The 25,043-nt window shown below is 41.4% G+C and overlaps 1 protein-coding gene across 1 annotated transcript; it reads left to right on the forward strand.

The window, feature by feature from the left end:
- The first annotated feature begins 1,276 nt into the window (after window positions 1-1,276).
- mfsd3 (major facilitator superfamily domain containing 3) lies at window positions 1,277-24,747 on the forward strand. Its single transcript, XM_053610203.1, has 6 exons — window positions 1,277-1,411; window positions 2,001-2,792; window positions 10,332-10,479; window positions 15,769-15,869; window positions 21,695-21,804; window positions 23,829-24,747. Exons 2-6 carry the CDS (start codon window positions 2,084-2,086, stop codon window positions 24,030-24,032), a joined length of 1,272 nt encoding a protein of 423 aa, XP_053466178.1. The 5' UTR covers window positions 1,277-1,411; window positions 2,001-2,083; the 3' UTR covers window positions 24,033-24,747.
- The last annotated feature ends 296 nt before the right edge of the window (window positions 24,748-25,043 follow it).

Below are 25,043 nucleotides of genomic sequence, written 5' to 3' on the forward strand. Positions count from 1 at the left end.
TGCTCGTATAAGTCTTTTTAGTGTTTAACAATTTCCCTTAATCCAGTCAAGTACTTTCCTTTCATTTAAATAGACTGGGCACTGTAACAGTACATGCTAGACTGTCCTCTGTTTGGTGATTTAAGCCACAATGCCCTATATAGAGTTATGTTATTAATGTATCTTCTTTCCTAATGATCTTTCCAGCTCTCGTTTGCTTTTGGGTCTTATGGCACTCCAAGGAAGCTGACAAATACAGTTGTGGTTCATAAGTTTACATATACCTTGCAGAATCTGCAAATTGTTAATAATTAAAAAATAATAATAAGAAGAAGGATGTTAAAAATTGCATTTTGCATTTATAAGTGCCCATTTAGATTAATACGTGGTAAATCAACATCCAGGCAAGATATAATTTCTACAAAATTTCAGAAACTTCTCAGAATACAGAAAATAATCATATAGTTGAGGTCATAAGTTTACATTCACCTTGCAAAATCTGCAAAATATAAAAAAAAGTTAAAAAAAGACGAATCATTAAAATTAGCATTTTAGTCTTGCCCTGAATAAGCAGTAGATAGCGGATGTTTACATATAGTCCACAAGACACAATAATAACTGAATTTACACAAATGAACCAGTTCAAAAGTTTACATATTGATTCTTAATACTGTATGTCGTTACCTGGATGATCAACGACTGTGTTTCAGAAAAATCCTCCAGGTCCTGCACATTCTTTTCTTTTCCAGCATCTTCTAAATATTTGACTCCTTTCCAACAGCAACTACACTGTGTGATGTTTTCATCATCTTTTCATACTGAGGACGACTGAGGGACTTGCATACAATTATTACAAAAGGTGCAAACGTTCAGTGATGCTCGGGGGTGGGGGTGGGTTTGAACAGGATGATCAGTGTAAATTGTTATTTTGTTTAAATACCCCCCCCCCCCCCCCCACACACACACACATTTAGTACTGCCCTTCAGAAGCTACATAATATATTTACATTTTCCCCAGAAGACAAAATAATAACAATTTACAAAGTAATTCTACTGCAGTCACTGTTATCATGTAACGGTGAGAAAAAAATAAAATGACATCTTGCAACTGAATTTGTATCAAAGAAAGTTAGAGACATCTATCCAAGGTGTTCACAGGTACAGTACACCACTGCTTGGTTGCTACAATGACGTGTAAGACGTCCAATCAGGGCACGGCGTTTCATAACGAACTAACATCCAATCGTAGCGCAGGAGGCGGGTCTTATCCGAACATGGGCGGAGAAAAGGAAGGAAAACACGGAAGTGCTGAAGCCTGAAAGACCTTAACACAAGAGAAGGTTGTTCTGCGGCGAGGGAAGAAGAGGGAAGCCTTTTACCACTGCATTTTATTTCACTTAACGCATCAAAGCAACATTTAATATTCACAGTGGTTAGTGATGAATTATTACAGGTTGTTATTTCTTCGCATGAAGAGCAGGCGAGTCATTCAGACTCCAGTTCACTAGCTATGGCTCAATATATGTTTACTGTTTAATAGGTTTCCTGTGATGTTTAACGTGGAAGCTGTTGAATAAGAATTGTTTTTTATTTCACATGTAAGATTCGCTGTCTGAGTGCTAAAAATGTGTATATATAAAAAAGGAAGGCTGCACTCTTGTAAATGCATAAACTGTGCATTTCATTTCTGATCATTCACCTGCTAATTAAAAGTGCAGTAAAAGCTGTCACCTTCAGTAATTATTTAGTTTCTGATTTTAAATGAGCTTAGATCATTCATTCATGTTGGTCTGTAATCTTCCATCTACACACTTCAAAATGTTGGCTGTTACCATGTATGTGTTGGAGTGGAGAGATATTAACCTGTAGATATTAACAATACTATTCATGTTTCACGCTCCCTCCATCCATCCATCCATCCATTCATCCATCCATCGCTTTGCGTGTTTCACTTGAATAGACTTACTGCGTTCTTTCAATTTGAAGTCATATCTTTTTATTTTGACCCAATCTGCCCTCAGATCTCAGAGACGCGCTGCCCTCGGAGTGGGACGGATTTCATCTTGGAAGGTCACACGTTTATGCATTTTTACAGAATTATGCCATGAGCATCTACTATTCCGTGATGAGCGACAAGCTGCTCTTCCTCGGCCTGCTGTACTTTGTGCAGGGTATCCCGTATGGATTGCAGTCTTCACTTCTTCCAGTCTATCTTCGTGGCACTGGCCAGTCGCTAACCCGCATCTCCTTGGCCAAGGTACTTTACTTCCCCTGGGTGCTCAAGGTGCTGTGGGCGCCCCTAGTGGACCGTGCGGGTACCAAGCGGCGCTGGTTGGTGTCGACAGTTGGTGGATTGGCGCTTGTGTGTCTGGCGGGTGCGACCCTGTCACCTGAGCTACAGCAGGGTGGTGTGGCGGGTGTGCTGCTGGCCATGAACGCACTGGTGTCGGTGCAGGACGTGGCAGTGGACGGTGCAGCTGTGAGGCTGCTGCGTGGCACTGCTGAGCTCGGCCTGGGCAACACGGCGCAGGTGGTGGGCTACAAGGCAGGCTCCGTCTTTGCCGGAGGTGGCCTCCTAGCCGTGATTGATGTAGTGGGCTGGGCGTGGACGTTTACATTGCTGTCTTGTGTATACGGAGGGGTGGCGTTGTTCGTATGTGGTGTGAATGTACTGGACGGTGAAGGAGGGCGGGCCCCAGGAGAGGCGAGAAAGCCCACGAGGGACACAACAAGACCGTGGACTATGTGGAAGAAACTGATGGACGTGCCGGGGACGCCGTGGACCATGCTCTATGTGCTTACTTATAAGCTAGGTGAGTGTGTGCAGTCTGTGCACCTTATTTGTAACCAACCTCAAAACCCTATGCATCGACTTTCCTCAAAAGTTGTTCAGTTTTACCTTGAAGTACTGCTCCACTCAAAAACGTTATTATTTGTAGGAATATAATCAGTGATGAGGTGGTGTGACGCAAAGTGGCGTTACTGTCATCATGCCAAGTTGATTATTTTCCTATAACGGCATTCCCAGAGTATTGTATTCCTCTTATATCACAGCCATTTGTTTTTTTTAACCTTTTATAATTCCGTTTAATGTTACGCAGTGTTTGAGACAGTTCGTTCCTGTTATCTCTTGCATTATAGCAGCTTTTGAAGTTAATACAACATCAAAAATGCAGCTCATGTTACCGAGAAACCGAAGAGCACAAACTCCTGAAGACTTTCCTGTGGTGAAAAAACTGTTATGGAGTGCCGACACTGGAGTCTCCTTCCATAACTGTTAAAGAAACCTTTCAGGCTTCACGATATCAGTGCCGATCCGTTTTCTTTGTTAAATACCTCATGTTTCTTAAAAACAGCCAGGATTTCGTGGAGTGTCTTTTGTGATTGTTGTGGCCAAAAATGCTTCATTTTGCTGCAACATTTTTTATATTGTATCTTTTAAAGCTTTTTTTGTGGAAAACTACTTGAGTTGGTGAAACTGCAACTGCGCAAAATAGTTTGCATGGTTATTCACGGTAATGTTTGTTGGTAAATGAACCTTTTGGCTGTACTCATGTTCGACGCACAGGAACTTTTGATTGAATGCGTGTTGGGATGACGTCACAAATCTGCACAAAAAATGTCTTGGCCCAAATCTGCAGTAATGTTGAAGAATTGCAAGCTCCTTCAAATATTGTGGCGTTTACTTGATTTTTAATCCAATTTCTGCGATTAAGTAATTAAGTATTAGCCCAAAGTACCCAGTTTGCAGCCATGAATTTTTAGGTTGTAGTGTTCACAAATTGCATCATTTAATAAGTTGTAGGAGCATTACACTTAATACGTGGCCTGTACTTCATTATTTGATAGGAACCGGTGCTTTGAGAATTCGCTTGAGGTCGCATGGGCTGATATCCTTTTCAGACTCCGGTATGACTTTATGCATCATTCCAAGCTCGAAGCAAAGTGTAACGTTGTTATCCCTCATCTCTATGCTTGCGTTTCTCTTGCCACACTGGTCTAATTCTATTGATTTCCATCTCACTCACTTTATAATAGTGAGTAAATAAATACTTTGAATGGTGTATCTGTCACAAGTTTAATATTGCATGGCCACGAAACATAACTCATGGCCTTACTATATTACCTCATTTATTAAACGGTATGGAAAATGGATGGGTGGGATTTTGATTAAGGATAAAATGACATTGTAATAGCCACACAAAAAAACAACAACTTTATTTATTCATCCACAGTGGATCAAATAACGCAGAGATCCTGCAACAGATCCCTACCCTAAAGAGAACAGCTTACATAGCACACACTGATCTGATCAGAGATCTCTTTGCAGAGCAGCGTCAGCTTGTTCCCTGACAAATAAAACCGAGCCGGTTTAGAGGTCACTTTCTCATAACTCATAATGCTGTTACGCTGTTGATCAGCAAGCTGAGCCGACCCGACCCGACCTCACGAGCACTCTGACTCACCGAAAACAGATGGACTTCCCCTAACTAGTCTGAGTCACCAAATTACAGCATTTCTAAAACAGTAGAGAAAGTTGCCCAACTCATGCGAGAGCCACTCCTGAATTATTGGCTGGACGCAAGTCTTAAAAATTTTTTTAAAATCATATTCTTTAGTACAGAGGCTTCTCCCATGCTCGTTCCCAGTTTCTCCTGAAGGTTTCTTTCACATTCCAGCTCTGTCCTGAATGTACTGTAGTGCGTGTGTAATAGTTTGCCTCACATCATTCTTACTGCGCCATCGTTACAAGTTTATTCACGAAAAAGTAACACAGTCTTGTTTGAGAGAAATAATTTTTACCAGAACTCAAACCAAATGAGCTCTGATGTAGTTCCTGCACTCGCCGCAAGATGGCAGAAGATTCCCATTTATTTGCCTTACAGTGAAGGCACGCTCGGTTGTTATGAGGCAACGTAGAGCTGCAGTGACACTCTGACACATGGCCTTTCCACTAACCTCTTGACATGCTGACTTCCTGAAGGTGGAAGACACACAACACGCCATTTCAGCTCTGGATTTAAGTCACCATGAGTGAGTGTGTGAGCTGAATGGGTTGTGTTGGACAGCAGATGGGGATTATGTAAGGATTAGAGTCTCTTTGTGTCTCTGGCGATTTTCATCCAAACAGAAAATGGAAAATATGCACCCAGTGTGTGTGTGTGTGTGTGTGTGTGTGTGTGTGTCGTGTGTGTCGTGTGTGTGGCCTGGTGTGCCGGTGTGTTTCTCTATATGAAAATGAATTCATTTGCCAGTGTTGGTTTTGTTTACAGAGGAGAAGCAGGTAGAAGACAGAGAGAGTAAACCTGAGGCGACACATTAATCTGATGAGATGTAGACTTGGCAGACTGGCAGGATTTTAAGTAATAACCCCCCCTTAAAAAAAATCTGTCATACAGAGCTTTTTTTCATCATCTCCATCCTCACAGCTTTATCTGGTTTGTTTTTAAGTGATATGCAGGCTTCTTTTTTTTTCACAAAAAAACAGGTTCACAGAGGTCACACGTTCAAATATCATTAAAAAAAATATAACAGGTAATGGAAGGTTATAGACTCCAGTTTGGCATCGAAACTGCATGCCTTAATCACACACGTTCCTCAGCGAAACTAAAGACATGGTCTTTTTTTGTGGTAAACAGGAAATCATGTCCTTCCATTTACACATGATTTCAAATCAGAAGATTTCCTTCCTGGATGGGACGCCAGACGCGCACATTCACACACTCACCTCGGGGCAATTTAGACTATCCACCTATTTATTAATTTATTTATTTATTTATTTTGGACACTGGGAGGAAACACACATGCTGTTATTGGAAAATAAGCAGGCAGTAACAGTAATAACTCACAGCATCGTTTCACCCTGTCATTGATTTGTTTTCTTAATACCTAGGGCTGTATTATGCGTTAGATGAGAATGTATGTAATTATGCATCACGCGTTAGTCAGCACACGAATGTAATTATATAGGACGCAAAGCCCCGCCCACACACTCTGTCGCATCTATCACCTTAACAGAAGTTAACGGAAGGTTTATAATGAATTGGTTGATCGAGTAGAATCTAATTATTTTGACTTGAACCTCAACTGGCAGGAGGATTAGCAGTACTCGTAGGGTGTGTGTGTGTGTGTGTGTGTGTGTGTGTGTGTGTGTGTGTGTGTGTGTGTGTGTGTGTGTGCGCATCATTAACACACAGCTGCTGTCTGATAGAAATCTATAGACAACTTTGATACAGTATATCTTGGTGCAGTTTGGCAAAAGATGGCTTTTGTTAGGGACATGTAGCACAAAACTGATCCGAGATCCTCCCTCCGTCACTTCTGCGTTTCCTTTAATCGGTATAGAAGTTAAAACTGGTGCTTGATCAGATCACTAATCCCACAGTGAAGCAGCCTGTACTGAGATGAGAGTTGTTAGGGATGTTTCACTTTGACCATTTCCATACATACAAAAAACTCAGCAGTGATGGAGTCAGGCGTGTAGCCTCTCTGAGAAATGTCCAGATGAGAGTGAGAGAGACGGGTGTGAGGGGGGAATACGGTCGCAGGAGGGGAGCGTGAAGCCTCAATGGTATAACTAGACAACTGTAAATGGACAAAAATTGTACTCGTGAACAAATTGTTGTGGTTCCAGAGAAATAAAGCACTTTGGGGGGTCTGATGAGCTAGATGTGGTAGTTCTAGTTGAACTTTTATTTACTGATATGGCTTCTCAAAAGAAACAGATGGGACAGCTTTAGACATAAAAATACGGCACATCATTTTAAAGCAAGTCAGTAACATGAAGTTTTGCAGAGCTGACCTCTCTCACAAGAGTTAGTTTAAAGGAAGACAATTTCTCAGAATTAGTCCAACAGCCTGGACATGTTTAATGTCTAAAATTCAATTCTTTCGTTTATAAGTGAGGGACGTTTAGCTAACAAGTAAGGGAAGTCTCTCTATCTCTTTCTCCCTCTCTCATCCCCCTTTTCTCTTTCTCTATTACATCCTATCTCGCTTTATCTGTCTCTCACCATTGTCCATCTATCTCTCGTTCCCCTCTCTCTCTCTCTCTCTCTCTCTCTCTCTCTCTGTCCCATATTAGCCACAATTTTCTTTAAGTTGAAGTGTCTCTGTCTCTCGTTGTCTCCCTGTTGCTCTCATTCCATCTTTTTTTTACCTTCTCTCTCATTCAGTCTTTTTTATCCTCTCACCCAGTTTCCGTCCCCGAATACCCACCCCACCCTCTCTCTCTCTCTGTGTTTTCAGATGTTTAATGAAATCCCAGCTGATATGAATAATGGCTGTTCCTGAGAATATTTATAGAAATTGTTTTGTGGGGGAAAAAAAAAAACGATTTGGAAAAAACAAAGAACATCCGGTGAGCAGCAGTTCTGCAGGTGGAAACGCCTTGTTGGTGAGAGAGATCAGAAGAGAATGGCCAGACTGGTCCGAGCTGACAGGAAGTCTATAGTAGCTGAAATAACCACTCTTTACAACCGTGGTGAGCAGAAAATCATCTCAGAACACACAACACGTTGAAGGAGAACCTTGAAGCAGATTGAAGCTACAACACGCTCACCCAAACTGGATGAGGTTTGAATGAGAAGGTGTACAGCTGTTCCTATTAAAGTGGCCTTTGAGTGTATATTTACATTGTGGAGGCTTTTCTGCACCACTATCAGCAGGTAGTCAAACAGCATTGTGGGTAATGCAAATGACAGAGGTTTAAACTTAAAAAAAAAATTTGTGTGTGTGTGTGTGTGTGTGTGTGTGTGTGTATGTTTTTTGTTTTTTAAAAGTCAATGGATGCCAGGAAAGAGAACATGTTAAATGCTCGAATCTGATTGGTCAGGAGCTGTTCATCAGTTTTCTTTAACAGCAGGTCTGACAATAATTGCGACTATAATTTAAACAATCGGTTTATACCAATATGCTGGTTGATATTGACCTACGTTAAAGGTGAATTTTCCGCCATTTTTCATCAGAGTAATAAGAGCGCTAAGAAGCTCTAAGGTGAGGTAACTAGAGTTATTGGGCTAGGCTACGGTGTTATGTTTTGGGCTAATTTAAAAATAGTCCGCAGCTTCTAAAAACTTTAACTGTGGCAATCCAAATGAAAGCACGAATGTTTACGTAAGCCAAACTCAAGTTTTCTACCGGATTTGCGTGTGCGTGTTCTCGACACCGCTCATTTGCATTTAGTGACGCCCATAAAACTCCATAAAAGGTCAAGTGCACGGACGGCTGGGAGCACGAAATGACAGATGAGCGTAAAGGCTGAAAGGCAGAAGTGGAAGTTATTTTGACTCACTTCTATACCAGTAAACATATTTAAAAACATACGTATAATATTAATCATAACGATAAGATGATCTTCCATCAGCTGAGGCATTTGTTTACGGTTTATGACTACGCTCATTTACACGGAGCCATAGTATATTCAAGTATATTCCATATATAAAATTCCGTAAATCATGTAAACGATATGATTTGAAGTTGGTCAAATGGAGGTTTACATTAGTTAGTTAAATTTAGACACACTCGGGGGCACGGCTAGGATACGAACGTTTTTCCGAATTTATGGGATTTTCATGCGTAAATGCTCGTACTCACGGTTTACGAATAAATATGTTTGTATCCAGTTTGATAAACGAGGCCCGTGGTGTGTACGACGTACAGAACCATTTGTGCTGTAAGATATATTGCAAAAACTAGGAGAGGAAAAGGGGGATTATGGAGTGGATAATGGCGATGCTAAAAAGCCATATTATAGTTTCTGCGAATCAGAAATGCACGTGGACCGTGGCGAAGGGAAAACAAAAGCATGTCATCTTTCCAATGCTTGAACTTATGACCTAGTTTCAGGTCTTTTTCCTATAGATTTTGAGATGTAGATGTAAGTTTACTGAGGCCCGGCCATCCTGCTCTGAAGTTTCCATGAGCTGATCTCTTCACTAATGACCGTTCAGAAGGATTTATTTATTTATTTATTTATTTATTTAAACACTTCAGCTGTGATTGACCTTACAAAGTAGGAACTGCGAGAAATCAAAGTATTGATCTGACAGGAACAGGGGCTTGTATCTGTCACAGGTTGAAAGTTTTCACCCGAAAGTGAAGGCGAGGCAACGTTTTAAAACACAACAGACTGACTGCTCGCCTTGTAGAAGCAGACGGAAAAGAGCGAAAGAGTCCCTGAACATGAAGAATAAATCCCTTCTTTGTTCGCACATTCGCTTTTTATAGACGGATCCTTTACATGGTTTAGTTCGGCTGTCTCAAACGATCGCCTGCGAAGAAAGCGGTGACGGTTGACAGTCGAAAGCCCTGTCAGCGCTCACGCGGGATCTTTGGGCGCTCGCTATCATCTGATTAGTTGTGTTTTTGATTTGACTTTCTGTTTTTATTTCATTCTGAGGTTTTTTTTTTTGTCTTTTTTTTCCTCTCTCCGTCGCGGGGTCCCCCGGACACCCGCGTGTCTGTTTGACGGCGGTCTCAGAGCTGTCAGTCATGGAAGACAAGCCGCATAAATAATGACAGAAGCGTTGAATAATACACGGCTAAACCGTACAAACTGGCGGCGCGCGCGAGAGACAAAACTTTCCCGCTCACAGATAAGCGCGTGTGTGGAGATCTGTGAGGTAGGATGTTTTTTTTTTTTTTGGTGTTTTTTCCTCCCCTGCATTTCGCTTTTGTACTCGGAGTGAACAGGATTAAACTGACAGGTTCTTTGTGTTTTTATTTCCCTCATTAACAGATTTAATGATGAAGGTAAAATAGTGTTTTGTGTGGTTCGTCCGGCGAGTCCCAGTACTAAAGAGTATGTGGAAAAATATTACACCGCCATTGGGCTAAATCTGTATACCAGTGTACTAAACAGTATGCCAACATCAGACAGTAATGGGTAAGAACCTGCATAGTGTATCTACATTGTGTGGTACACTGGTGGTATAAAAACAGCAACTGGTGCACTGAATAATATGTGAAAACGTAGAAAAAACCTTAATAGAAACCATTGCAGAAATTCTAATGGTTTCCACTACAAATACCATTACAAACCATCATCTGTTAAGCATTAAAAGCATTATCAAATGGATGTATTAAGGACGTATCCACTAGACATAACATGCCACCAACAGAAAGCAACAGATTACCAGTGGAGACCCACAGGGACCATTAGAGTTTCCGTTAAAACCAATAAGATTCCTGTTAAAACCATTACAAATTCTGTGAGGGTTTTTATTGTTTGTTTTTTTCCCCCATAAATAGTAACTTTTGGTAACATTAATAACGTAAGGTGGAATACTGGTTTGGATACTACTATTTTTAAAAAAATATATATTCCGCTGTTGCGTTTTGGTTGTGTTCAGGTGAACAGGGAGCCATCACGATGTTCCCCCTCTTCCTGTTGGATCATCATATGACAGCGCGAGAGCTCGGCCTGTGGAACGGCGTGGTCGCCATGGCCTTCTCTATTTTCGGCTCCTCTCTCGGAGGATTCTTACTCTCAAAGTACAGGTAATACGGGTATTTGTTTAGCATTATTATTATTATTACTTACCGTTAGATTTTTTCAAGTCACAAATTGCGGAGTAATCGAGAGAAACGAACAGGGAGGACGAAGTGGCGGTGAAAAACAAAAAGGTGCCGGTCTTCTTTCAGAGTGAATAATCAGACATTTGAATAGATGTTGAATAGAAAATATTTCATCCCCAATATTTGAATGTATCAGTGTAACTACAACCCCATTTCCGAAAAAGTTGGGGCAGTATAAAACCAACAAAAAGAGTCATTTGAAAATTCACTTCACCCTGTACTATAGTGAAAACACATTATTAACACATTCTTTGATGTTTTACTTTGTATATTTACTAAAATAAATTAAATTCACACTCATTTCAAATCTGATGACTGCAACACACTCCAAAAAAGTTGGGACAAACGACTGTTTACCGCTGTGTAACATCACCTTTTCTTTTATTAACACTTATTAAGTGTTTGGACGCAGAGTGAAGACACCAGCTAGTTAAGTTTAGCAAGCGGAATTTTCCCCCAATCATCCATTATGCATTTCTTCAGCTGTGCTATTGTACAAGGCCTTCGTTGCCTTATTTTGCGCTTCAGAATGCGCCTCACATTCTCAATCGGAGACAGGTCAGGACTGCAGGCAGGTACCCGCACTCTCTGTTTACACAACCATGCGCTTGTAATCCAGGCAGAATGTGGTTTGCCGTTGTTCTGCTCTGGATAGCAGCATATGTAGCTCCAAAATGTGTACATATCTTTCTGCATTAATGCTGCCCTCACATATGTGCAAGTTACCCATACCATGGGCACTGACACGCCCCCATAACATGGGCACTGACACGCCCCCATACCATGACAGACACTGGCTTTTGGACCTGAGGCTGATAACAACTTGGATGGTCCTTTTGGAACACAATGGCTGTTTTCTCCAAAAACTATTTGAAATGTTGACTCGTCGGACCACAAAATACGATTCCACTATGCTATTGTGCTCCTGTGCACTGTGCTACCGAGCCAGAGAAGTCGGCGGCGCTTCTGGACAGTGTTTATGTACGGCTTCTGCTTTGCACAGTAAAGCCTTAACTTGCATCTGTGGATGCAGCGGCGAATGGTGTCGTCTGACAAAGGTTTACCAAAGTGTTCCCGACCCCATGACTGTTTTTAACACAATGACGTCTGAGGGATCGGAGATCATTCAGAAGTGGTTTTCGGCCTTGCCCTTTACACACTGAGATTTGAATGGATTCCTTGAATCTTTTAATTATACTGTGCACTGTAGAAGGTGAAATGTCCGAAATCCTACCGATTTGTCTTTGGGGAATGTTGTTCTGAAAGTGTTGGATTATTCACTGACACATCTGTTGGCAGATTGGTGAGCCTTGACCCATCCTTGCTCTTGAAGGACTAGGCCTTTTTTGGAGGCTCCTTATATACTATAATTAGAAGATGTCCTCACCTGTTTCATATCACCTTCTTATTTCAACTTGTCACATTACTACTAGTCTTAAATTGCCCTGTCCCAACTTTTTTGGAACGTGTTGCATGCATCAATTTCAAAATAAACGTTTCACGATGCAGTTGATTAGGTCAAACATCAAATACGTGGTCTTTATACAGTTTTTTGTTTACATACAAGTCAAAGTACATGTACAAATCACTCCTCTTTGTTTTTATTAGCATTTTCCATACTGTCCCAACTTTTTCGGAATTGGGGTGGTAAAAATGGCAATTGTTTTTCACGTTGGCATATAAGGTGCACCAGTCAGCACTTTTTTCAATGAGATCCTTTGTGACTACTTGTTTATCAATTAAAAAAAAGTGCTTAAGAAATATAATAATAATAATAATAATAATAACCAATAAATACATTTCTGATCGTTCCATTTTTCTGTCCTTCTTTTCATCTTTACCTCTGACTTCTTTTTTTTTTCTGTTTTATTATTGCATTATGCAGGAAAGAACACCAAGGGCATGTCTATATCTCTGTGGTTGTGTGTGTGTGTGTGTGTGTGTGTGTGTGTACACACTGACCTGCCCTCCAGAGATAGTGAAAGACTAATGGAAGTAAACACAGCTCGGTCGGTGAGGTGTGAGCCGTGAGCACTGAGAGGGAATGAAAAGCTGCCGCTGTAAAGAAGCCGTGTGTTTCTGTGATGCTGATGCGTCTGTATATTCTATCATTCTGCTCAACCTTTAGAGTTATTAAAGGCTGTTCTGGGATCATTGTAGGTCAGATTTTGTTTCGCCTTAATACGATATTAAATACCACGGTACCAGCGTTGGAATAAGACCATGGTGAGAAATAAAACACTTGAAACTTAAAACTGATCATTTTGATAATGGGGAAAAAAAATAAAGATAACAGGGAATATAAAGTAAAACATGGATGGAATTGAATGTATTTGGGATGTCTGCACCAACGTACCTCCTCTTAGAACATCAGTCATATGAAACATATGTTTCAGTGTGATCCAATCTGATACAATGTGCAAAGTGGAGGCCACTCCCCCTTCACTGGGCCTCACAGGTACAGGGCCACACCTTCTTCACTGATACTGACACAGAGGCCACACCTCCTTCAGTGGTACTGACACAGAGACCACACCTCCTTCAGTGGTACTGACAGGTGCTATGCTACTATTAATGTGCCTGAATTCTCTGGCTGTCTGTCCCAGTGAAGGAGGTGTGGCTCAGTGTGTCAGTATCAGTGAAGGAGGCATGGCCTCTCTGTCAGTACAAGTGAAGGAGGTGTGGCTTCTGTGTCAGTACCAGTGAAGGAGGTGTGGCTCAGTGTGTCAGTATCAGTGAAGGAGGTATGGCTTCTGTGTCAGTACCGTTGAAGGAGGCGTGGCTTCTGTGTCAGTACCAGTGAAGGAGGCATGGCTTCTGTCAGTACCAGTTAAGGAGGCATGGCTTCTGTGTCTGTACCAGTGAAGGAGGCGTGGCTTCTGTGTCAGTACCAGTGAAGGAGGCATGGCCCTGTGTCAGTACCAGTGAAGGAGGCATGGCCTCTGTGTCAGTCCCAGTTGAGTAGGTGTGGCCTGTTTGCATGGCTTGTGTATCTTCATTATGTGAATTTAATGAAGCCCAGGTTTGCTTTGCACTCGGCTGCTAGCAGACAGACGAATCTTAAACCCAACACACCACTTGCACTCAATTAACTACAGCTGTGCTTCGGTGCCTCTCTTTACACCATCATTTAACCTGGGATGTTTTAAGGTTTAAAACTTGAATGTTAGGCAGATTAGATTTTAATCTGATCTGACCCCTCATTTATTTTCTCTTGTGTGAAGAAATGGAATCATGCAAGAGCAGATGGAGTGTGTGCGTGGGTGTGGGTGGGTGTGTGTGTGCGTGGGTGTGTGTGGGTGGGTGCGTGTGTGTTGTGGAGTGTAAAGTCATTTGTACGTCTCTCTCTCGCACACAGGACTCGGCTCGTCAGACACAGGCACTCATTCAGGCTTCGCTTCCCACAGGTTGGGTTTCTGCTGTTGTACGTTCACAGATGCTAAAAGCTCATTTGGACTCTTATCCATTCCATCTGTAGCGCTCGAGTGACCACAGATACACACCCAAAGGCATCGGTCATCTCTTACACACATACCCCCTCTCTTTCACTGTTTTGTCATTTTCTCTCTCTCTCTCACCCTCTCCCCTTCTCTTATTATGTCTCTCGCTCACACGCCTGCTCCTGCTTTCCTTCTCACCCTGTCTTTCTCTCCTTAATGCCCCTTTCTCTTTTTTTTCTCTCACGCCCCCTGCGCTGTCTCAGTTCAATTATTCTCTTTTCCTTTCTTGCTCTCTTTTTCTGTCTGTCGTACTCTTTTTCTCTCCAACGTGAATTCCTGCTCTCATTTTTTTCTTGCTCGTTTTCCAAGCTCTTTCTTACTTTTCCTCTGTTTCTCCGGTCTTTCTTCTCCTGGCGCCTCCTGGTCTGTGCTGAGGTCTCTCTCTCTCTCTCTCTCTCTCTCTCTCTCTCTCTCTCTCTCTCACTCTCACTCTCTCATGTATGATTAGAAGACAGTAAATGACTTATTGTGAAACCGAACTGTTGTTGATGTGTATGTGAATTTGAATTGTGAATATGAATTTGTATTGACTATATAATTGGGGCAGTAGTGGATTTGCGGTTAAGGCTCTGGGTCACTGATCGGAAGGTAGGGGGTTCAAGCCCCAGCACTGCCAAGCTGATATTGTTGGGCCCTTGAGCAAGGCCCTTAACCCTCTCTGCTCCAGGGGGCGCTGTATCATGGCTGACCCTGCGCTCTGACCCCAACTTCCTGACATGCTGGGGTATACGAAGAAAAGAATTTCACTGTGCTGTAATGTATACGTGCCCAATAAAGACTTATTATATTGGGATTTTCTGATGTGCTGATTTGCATGTATATTAGATTAGATTAGATTAGATTATGATTATTTTCATAATATATAGTGAAAGCATTTCGCAAAAAGTCTTGTATTACTTTCTTACCACAACAATTTGCCAATGATGATAATTTGCCAATTTTTTAAAAAAATTATTAAAGAACCACACATTATACTTTTTATCCATTAATAGTTAACAAAACGAGTTCCTGTTCCGATTTTACAGCAGCTGTTCCTTCACTCTTCGCTCTTTTCTCTCACTGACACTGGAGACTCCTTCCAAAAGAGACGTCTTCTCATGGAAAACATAAATCCCATACTAACAGTTGCACATTTCTAATATTCTATTATGTAGAGTCTTCGATGTGTAATGTATTTGGCGCACAGTCCTGACGTTACGAGAACTGACCAGCGAGAGATTAAATGCAGACTTGCTATAGTACTGCAGACTGTATTCAACAAAATGGTGCCAGATATCGGATATAAATTCCAAGGACAGGAACACTCATGTCCCACATCAAACACACACACACACACACACACACACACTTACACTTATTTTTGCATGATTGATAGAGTCCACTGGGTGCTCTGATTGGGATTAGGAGATAATAGTGTGTGTGGCATCTGATGGTCACTAATTAGGATGAGTCTAATCAGCCAGTGACATGTTGTGTTATTGATTAGGCTGTGAAGCAAAACTCAGCAGGAGGCTCTTTAACCGACTAACAGCGAATCAATTACTCTGTCTGAGGCAAAAAAAAAAAAAAAACGTGTGTGTGTGGAAAGTGTAAATTTCTCTGTCACACTCTCATTACCCCTGGTATAACTTTTTATTCTTTTTTTTTTCTTCTTAGAATGTAGTAAGAACTGAAATGTATAAATCGATGAAGTAATTGTGTGTGTTTTCAGCATCAGCATGTTGATGAGGCGTGCGTTTGTGATCCGGACCGTCAGCATGGTTTTCCAGTGCTCGCTACTCACTGTGCTCGAGCCCTCTCCTCTAATGAAAGGTGACACGCGCGCACACACACACACACACACACACACGCACGCTTACTTCAGACGGTTAGACAAAATATTTCCTTTATATTAGTTATCAGGTAACAGTATAGTATTAATAAATGACCAGGTTTTATAATTCTGGCTTTAAAAAAATAAAAATAAATAACCTTAAATATGTACATAACTAAATGAAATGAGAAGTCAGGTGACGTGTGTTTCGTGATGGTCGCTGTTCGATGGAATGGAACACTAAATGTATTTTTAAAAAGTTTATCTGCCGTCCTGCAGGTTTCATCTCCAACTAAAATCCAACACATGTTTTAGCTGATTAAGAACAATGATTAGATGGTCAGGTGGGAACAATTATGGTCTGAGCTAAAGTCTTCAAGAAGGTAGATCTCCAGGAACAGGGTTGGTGACCACTGATCTAAATGAAGATTGAAACATGATAGGAAAAAAAACAAACAGATGTAGCTGAAAAGACTGGCTTGAGAAGTGATGGGGTGTAACCTCATAAAAAATGTTTGGCCCCCCCATTCCATCTCCTTCCCGATTTGTTCATCTGCCAATTTCCTCCCACCGACTCATGACATCAACAAACCAGCGCGGGTGAAGGACGAGAGTAACACATTCTTTCCTCAGAGGCGCATGAAGCCAGCCAACTGCTGCTCCTCAAACTTCTGCATCACAGGGCAGTGTAACACACTCGGAGGAAATCTGCCCTCTTCCACATACACGAGCTCACGGACGCCAAGGATTGGCTAGTTTCTCTGTGATTGACAGAGGAATGAGAGTATGCCGCCCCTCCCACCCAGAGATGTAAACTGTGGCAAGTCATTGTGGTGTGGGGGAGGGGGAGGGAACACACACACTTTTGAGATGTGTATTAATAATTGACTTTAGGTCACAACAATAACTTAACTCCACTTCATTACACCGCTCCGTCGCTGATTATTTTCCTGTAACAGCACACCCCTAAGTGTTAGGAATAGTTAATCATGAAGTGAGTTTGATTGGTATCTCAGCATCAAAATTGTGAGAGAGAGAGAGAGAGGGAGAAGTTTTTTTTTTGGTCTGCCTTTTTTTTTCCTCCACGTGACCGGTTATGTGATCATTGCAGTGCGTCGTTGCACTGAGCATCATGGGAAATGGAGTTTGTGTTTTCGATGGAGACTTGATAATAGCCAATTAACACGTTATTTATAATGCAGTTTTAGAAAAATTGGTAATTTGATATCTCACTCTATCTCTCTTTCTCTCTTCTTGTCTTCCTCCCTCTCTCTCTCTGTCTTCCTTTGTCTCTCTCTCTGTGTGTCTGTCTTTCTGTCTCTCTCTTATCTCTCTCTCTCTCTCTGTGTGTGTCTCTGTCTTTCTGTCTCTCTCTTATCTATCTCTCTCTCTGTGTCTCTGCCTTTCTGTCTCTCTCTTGTCTCTCTCTCTCTGTGTGTCTCTGTCTTTCTGTCTCTCTCTTATCTATCTCTCTCTCTGTGTCTCTCTCTTTCTGTCTCTCTCTTGTCTCTCTCTCTCTCTCTCTCTCTCTCTGTGTCTGTCTTTCTGTCTCTCTTATCTCTCTCTCTCTGTCTCTGTCTGTCTCTCTCTTTTCTCTCTCTCTCTGTGTCTCTCTGTCTTTCTGTCTCTCTCTTCTCTCTCTCTCTCTCTCTCTCTCTCTCTCTCTCTCTCTCTCGGTGTCTCTGTCTTTCTTTATCTCTCTCGCTCTGTTTTTTTCTCTTTACCTTTCTCTCTGTGTCTGTCTTTCTGTCTCTCTCTCTGTCTGTCTTTTCTCTTTGCCCTTTGCCTCTCTCTCTCACTCTGTCTTTCTTTGTCTCTCTCTCTCCGTGTCTGTCTTTCTTCGTCTTTGTCTCTCTCTCTGTCTGTCTTTTCTCTTTGCCTGTTTCTCTCTTTGTCTCTCTCTCTCTCTCTCTGTGTCTCTCTGTCTTTCTTCGTGTCTGTCTCTCTCTGTCTGTCTTTTCTTTTTGCCTGTTTCTCTCTCTCTCTCTCTCTCTCTCTCTCTCTCGTCACCGTTTCCATCTCGAAGCTAACAGTATTTTTCTTTGCGCGCTCTCGCTGTTCACTTTGATAAATGAATAACCTAACTCTTGACTCTCGCATCTCTCTCTCTCTCTCTCTCTCTCTCTCTCTCATCCCCTTGTGGTTTTCCGTATGTTTATTTAATGAAAATAAAAAGAGAAATCACGGCTGGGTTTTAGCTGACTCACTTTTATGTTTTGTTTTTTTTTGTTACTTCGCTCCCACGAAGCCGCGGCTTCAGGGGTGTTTTTGTCAGCAAGCGTGTTTCTGTCACCGTCTCTTTCTTTTCTCCCTCTCCCTCTCTCCCTGTCACTTTCTCCACAGAGCAAATCTACTTTATGCACCTCTCTCTCTCTCCTCCTCCTCCTCTTCCTCATCCTCCCATCCTTACAAATCACATCCTGATGAAAATATGTCTCAATATTGTATGAGTGTCTGTGGTTGCTGGAGAACTTATGCAGAACTCCTGATAGGCAAAGTTGACTTCAGGTATGAAAAATAAAAGAAAAGTACGATAATATTTTTACGTATTACATTTTTAAAGGATAATTTCATCATTCTACACTTGTACAAGTAAGTTTGTTCTTTTTAACTGGGAGCAATCGAGACGAGGCAATAAGTACGTTTACATGGACAGCAGTAATCTAATTACTGACCTTATTCTGAATAAGACAATATTGTGATTAAGGTGTTTACATGAGTCGCTTTTAGAATACTCCTTTCATGTTCATGTTTTACGTGTTATAGAACATAGATCGATTAACAGCACACGTCATTACGTCCCCACGCCACGCTGCCCGACGTCTCTCCAGAATTTCACGTCTCAACATACAGTTTGTCTGCGTTATGGTACCGTATACGGTTTTGGGTGTTTTTATTTTTAATTTTTACAAACGCTTCAAATGCAGTTAATTATTTGTCGTGCTATGCGTGCAAAAAGATGACTGCTTGAAGCCGTGGGCTGCGTCCCAAACCGTGTTCTTACCTACTATATAGTAGCCGAGATACATGTATTTCTCCTACCATATAGCAGGTAAGTACGCGGTTTAGGACGCAGCCGCGCTCTCTTGTTTGCCGTAAAACGGATGAACACTGCCGTGTGTGTACGTGTCCTGTCGTAAAATGCGGTGAAATCTCTCACACGACGTTAATAGTGTGATTAAGGTGTGTACATGTCTGTAACGCACGTCGATAATGCGACTAAAACAGGAATACTCCACACGTCTTCATTCGATTCGTGTTTACTTCGAGTATGACTTTAGTCAGATTAAGGTCATCAATAATTGCTGTTTACATGCTAGTTTCTTAATCAGAGTATCGTCTTAATCGGGTTGTTGTCCGTGTAAACGTACTGAGCGTAACACATCGAAAGCTTTTACTGTGTTTAAGCAGGGTTTTCACACTTCTAGAAAATTCGATATTCTGTTCTCAGAACATGAGTCGAGTCACTAAGAGTAGTGTTGAGTTGTGTAAATCACGCTTAAAAATTGCCCACTTCTCTATTAAGACCATGTAAAAATATTCAGAATTCACACATGCAGTGTGGAGTTTGAATAAAACAGAGACTAGTCTCCATTATACACGATTCAGACCTTGGGCTTAAGCACATTTTACTTGAACGATATCAGCTCGAGTGAGGAGCAGTATTGAGTATTAAGTCCAGCACCACTTTGACAGTTTGATAATATGTCCACAATATCTCACACTGAAATTCATGGACTGTAAATACAATCAGAAAACTGTCCAATGCCATTTAAGGCCAGTATTAAATGCATAAATATGACCTTATTCAGAATCAGCCCTCTGAAGTCCACAGGACGTTTTATTTTTCTGCCTAGACAACGTCATATTCCGAGACATTGCTGATGTCAAGGACTGAGTTATTTATTTATTTTTTTAATAGATAAAACGATTAATTCAACTAAAGTGAGGGTCGTGAGCCTATCCTTCACACACATTCAGGAACATTTACTTTACAGGAGAGTAAATAAAATAGAATACATTTTATTATTTAATAATTAAACGGTGCAAAATAGTGAGTGAACGTGTGATGGATTAGGCCCTAAATGTTTAAATAGATTATCTTTAGACATCCCTGTATTCTCTAATTCATGCAGCTTCACAAATACTTACTTCATGTAATGTTTTCCCATTTTATAATACAGTTAACCTTTTTAAAAAACAAGAAATTGAAAATAAAGTTGACACATTTTAACACATTAAACCTGGAAAAATTCTTGAATCTAACTGTTACAAAGGTGCTAATATATACAGTTTAGGTATAGAACTGTACAATGTTTGACTTGCTAGAGTGAAACGCAAAACACGTGAAAACTACGCGTTTCTGTTTTTTCTTTCTTTTCTTTTCAGCTAAAGCAGGAGTATAATTACCCCAGCTGAAAAGCCAATTCACCGAACGACAAGAAAGACTTGGTACTTTCACATCCTGCCAGGATTGTTCTCTCTTTAATCAATTAAATAAATTAAAAAAATGGAGGAGCTGCTTATAATTAATAAGAGATCACACTAGACATTAGGTGCACAATGTGTTCTCTTCTAATGTAGTAATCTTTTGGGGTTTTTTTCTTTTTTCCATTTGCCTGCTAGTATTTTCTTCGCAGTCTTACCACCTCTGCTGTATTTTCTTTTCAATGAAGACAGAAGAGCCGTGTAAAAGACCCACCCGTTATCCAAACAATATCTTGTTGCTGAACCAAATTGAACTCTCCAAACCTTCTCAAAAGCACGTGCTGTCCTGTTACTATAGTAACGTAAGCCGAGACTGCTGATTGATTTAAGGTCTTAGCGTTTGTACTCCAGGATTTATTTCTTTATTTGTTTTGGCTTTTTTTAAGTTCTTTGCATCATTGTGGTAGCTTTTCATATTTACTTTGTACACATGCTTCTTCTCCTGCCACAACTCCATTTAGATTGTCATCTGTTACTGCAGCTGTGAGCGTCTTCGTCCACTTCCTGTTTACTTACTCGCAGTTCCCATTGGTTATTGATGGGATCCATTCAGATTTATGGAATACTAGACTATCCATCCATCCATCAATTTTCTGTACCGCTTATCCTACACAGGATGTCGGGGAGCCTGGAGTCTATCCAATAAAACTCGGGGCAGGGAATGGGGGGGGCACTTTAGACGAGGTGCCAACCCATTCACACACTACAGACAGTTCAGAGATGCCAATCAACCTCCAACACATGTCTTTGAACTGCGGGAGGAAACTGGAGTACCTGGATAAAACCACCGAAGCAGGGGGAGAACATGCAAAACCAAGGTGGAGGTGGGAATCGAACCCCCCAACCCCCAATCGTGCCCCCATACTAGACCGTGTCCAAAATAAAATTGAAATGAGTTGCTCTTTGCACACTTCTCAGCTTTCTGACACTTCACAGATTTAGATCATTATCGAGATAAGTCATTCTGCATAGCATCAGTAAACCGTTTCAATTTTATATTTCAATGTACATATGTCTATGATGTCAGTAGGATTTAAAGAACAAATCCAATGGTGTGTGAACAGGATGGTCAAATATGTAGATTTCTGCTACATGCAAGAATTTCTACAAATGTATTTGTCTCTGCTGTAAATAATATTCCTGATTAAGAATAATAATAATAATAATAATAATAATAATAATAATAATAATGTGTCAGTTGTGTAGTTTTGCAATAAAAAGAGTTTTATGTACACGCCCACAATAAAAAGCAGCGTCTATATAACAATACAATACATTGTCCAGTTGACTCTCTCTCTGTGTGTGTGTGTGTGTGTGTGTGTGTGTTCTCTCACAGGCATGGCAGTGTTGAGTCTGAGCATGCAGCACTTTATCGCAGGCCTCATCACTACTCTCACCTTTACCTGTATGATGCACTGCACACAGCGAGCTGAGGAGAGCATCCAGGTACCACACCTAATCCTAGACTAGATGCACCCGTCTACTTGCACCGTGGTGCCATGCAAAATTGCTACCGATCCAAGACCTAACCTTAACCCTGACCCTAAACCATTCCATCCTTATGGCACATTTCCACCAACTGGTGTTCAGCGAATATTCGATGTTCTGATGTGTTGCTTCAATTAAGCCACATAAACACTGTCAGTGCAGTACACTAGCAGCATACTTTAGGTTGCTATGGTTACATAGGTCACATGTAAAGAATAAAACCCTTGGAGTCTGCTCTTATAGGAAGACGAGGTTGCCATGCCGCCAAACGCATTTGCAACTCGTATCAGGACGAGTGCATTAATATACACACCCTCTGACCAATCAGAATCAATTCTACAGCGCTGTGGTATAAATTTAAATGAAATGCCGCCGGGTCTGGATTTTCAGTTTTTTATTATTATTATAATTATTATTATTTCTTTTCTTACCCGTCACCTCCCACTGTGTGAAGTCGAAGTAGCTGTTTGTTTCCTTCGTAGATGTTGTTTAATACAGAATGCACTGACAAACATGCCGACACGTCTGAATCCCCAGATCAGCGCACCTTGTGTTTTGAACTGCGAGAGATTTTTGGGGAATCGGGGGGTGGGGGGCGTTTGAATGCTCTCTGGCCTCGTCCCTGTTGCACACCTGCCTCTCACAGACAAGTCTGAGGACTTCACAGGCACATTCCGGTGTCACTCATCTGTGGCTGTGTACTGTGAGCTCGGCGCTTTCATATCGACACATCAAGAGGAATGAAGCGCTGCCTTCTTTTCATAGAAGCCTCATCAACGCCAATCACGCATCTTTAAAAAGCGCACATTTTTTAAAAATTCTATTATTACTACAAATGTAAATTATAAAAAAAGAAAAGAGAAGGGGGGGCCTGACACATTAAAGTACACACAGGAAAGGCTGAGGAAATGTCAGTGTGTCCGTGAATTGATGCATTTTTAGTTACTTTAGGTCTCTGACTCTTAGTTTCACTAATTATATGCTGCACATCTCACTGTTGTGTGTGTGTGTGTGTGTGTGTGTGTGTGTGTGTGTGTCATCAGTCATCAGTCCGTTTGTGTTCCTAAGGCAGTATTGGGTGACGGAAAGGTGATACTGTAAGTGCTTGTGAAAAGCTCCGGAGAGAAAAACACAACACTTTAAACAAGTCTGCAGAAATAAAAAAGTGCTTCACTTGACTCTAGTGGTCGAGCGGTGCGAGTGAGGGAAGTGTCCGAGGTGCACGTTTAGAGTTCAGAGAACCATACAAACTCTACACAATCTTAGCAGAGCCTCCGGGCTGTTGTTACCAATCACAGGCGATCATGTTCGTCGGTTTCACCAGAACACCAAAATGTATTTTTTCAGGTTGTTATAGCAACCATGCTAAGACGAAAAACGCCACCGTTCCTCACCGCGGTTCAGAATGGTGTCAGACCAGAGGGTCACAGACATGCTAGGGCAAAACCTAATGTTTTTTTAAGCCCCCTTTGTAGTGCACTATATGGTCAATAGGAAGCCTTGTTGGATTCTCCCTGCAGCTCAGCTCGGTATCGGCTTCCCTGTGAACTTCATCTATCCCTTTATTTATTTTAATTACCGTTCAGTAATATTCATCTAGGGCTGACGTCTAAGCTGAAGCTAAAGACGTGTTCGGTAAGATGTATAGTCTGCTCTGTTTGAGACCTGCCGGACGTCGCCGTGGCAGAATTCTGAAAACATGCTGATCAAGCCTATACTCTTCAACTTTAAGAAAGCATATATTGTGTGTATTTATAAAGCTTAAGATTAGATTTAGATCAGATTTTCTCACAGTGGAAATGGAATAAGTCTAATCGGTTCAGTTTGTAATCCGAGTCCAGCTCTCGGAAGGTTTTCGAAGCCCGTGTGCCGTCACATCTTGATCAAAACTGTACCGACGACAGCGGACAAAGTTTTAAAAACATATTTTATTTATTTCCCCGCTGATGTAGTAATTATTATTTCCTTTTCTTATATTTCAGGCGACTCATTACAGTTTCTTGGCCACGCTGGAGGTATTAGGGAAGTTGTGCTTCAGCGCCCTGGCTGGAGCCATAGTGGACACGATGGGCTTCCCTATTGCCTTCCTCCTCTTCCTCTTCCTCACCTCTAGCAGCGCCCTGCACGTGTGGAGAGCCGTGGACACGGGAGTTTTGAAGGAACAACTCAAAGAACAGCCGCAGTAAATCAAGGACAGGAAGAGACGGTGTGTGTGGGTGTGTGTGGGTGCATGAATGTGTGTATGAATCCTAAAAGAACAAGTGAGAAGGAGGGGAAAAGTGTGTGTGTGTGTGGGGGGGGGGGGGGGGGGGCACGGGAGTTTTCTGCTTAAAATGCTGGACACATAAACCAAACATTCTTTATACACTATACTCAATGCATATTACAGTGAAGTGATTATAGAGAAGTCTGCGTTGTAGCACCAATTCAGTATGTCAGGTGAAGAACTCTAAAGCCATTTCAGCGTGATTCAGCACTGTACGGCTTGGATGTAATCGCTACTCAGACACAAGTGGTTTAAGATCACGAAAAATATTGATTTTTCTGGGCTGGTCCTGGTATCCACTAACAACCAAGACCCCGTTTACACGTGGTCATTTCATGTGTCCTGAATATCGGTATTATATCTGGATAGAGATTATCCACGTATAGCCGAACGTGTCAGTTTAAGGTGACTAGCGTCCTGCAGAACCTGACCAAAAAAAGTCCAGAGAGGGATTTACATGTGGTTAAAATCTTATCAGGGTACAACCCAGATACAAGACGTACGAAAAGTCCAGGTGAAAACAGGGTATGAAGCTCTTGCAGCAGCCAGATATTGCCAGCATGCGAGAAGCTGCGGCTCGGTCTAGTCTAGCGTTTGTCCCACGACGTACTTTCCAGCTGTCAGGAAATCTAAATAAGCCAATAAAACTGAGCCATAACTGAGAGCATGTCGTTAGGTTTGCCGAAAGAGTAGTAGCCAGTATTTTACTCACAAGTTTAAAATATTAAAAACAACTTAGTATTATTTAAAATATATCTATGACAGGAATTACGCCTCTAGCGACTGACATGTAATGAAAACCCAGTAAAGTATATGATGTAGAATTATGTTATTTAGTAGTCTTTGAAATACTGTTGTTGTTGTTTTTTTGTCCTTAATAACACCAAAGCTTACTATATTAACTGTAATCAGAATGTGTCAATTTAATTTA

Source organism: Ictalurus furcatus, chromosome 22 (assembly GCF_023375685.1).
Source record: "Ictalurus furcatus strain D&B chromosome 22, Billie_1.0, whole genome shotgun sequence".
NCBI classification, from domain to species: Eukaryota; Metazoa; Chordata; class Actinopteri; order Siluriformes; family Ictaluridae; genus Ictalurus; species Ictalurus furcatus.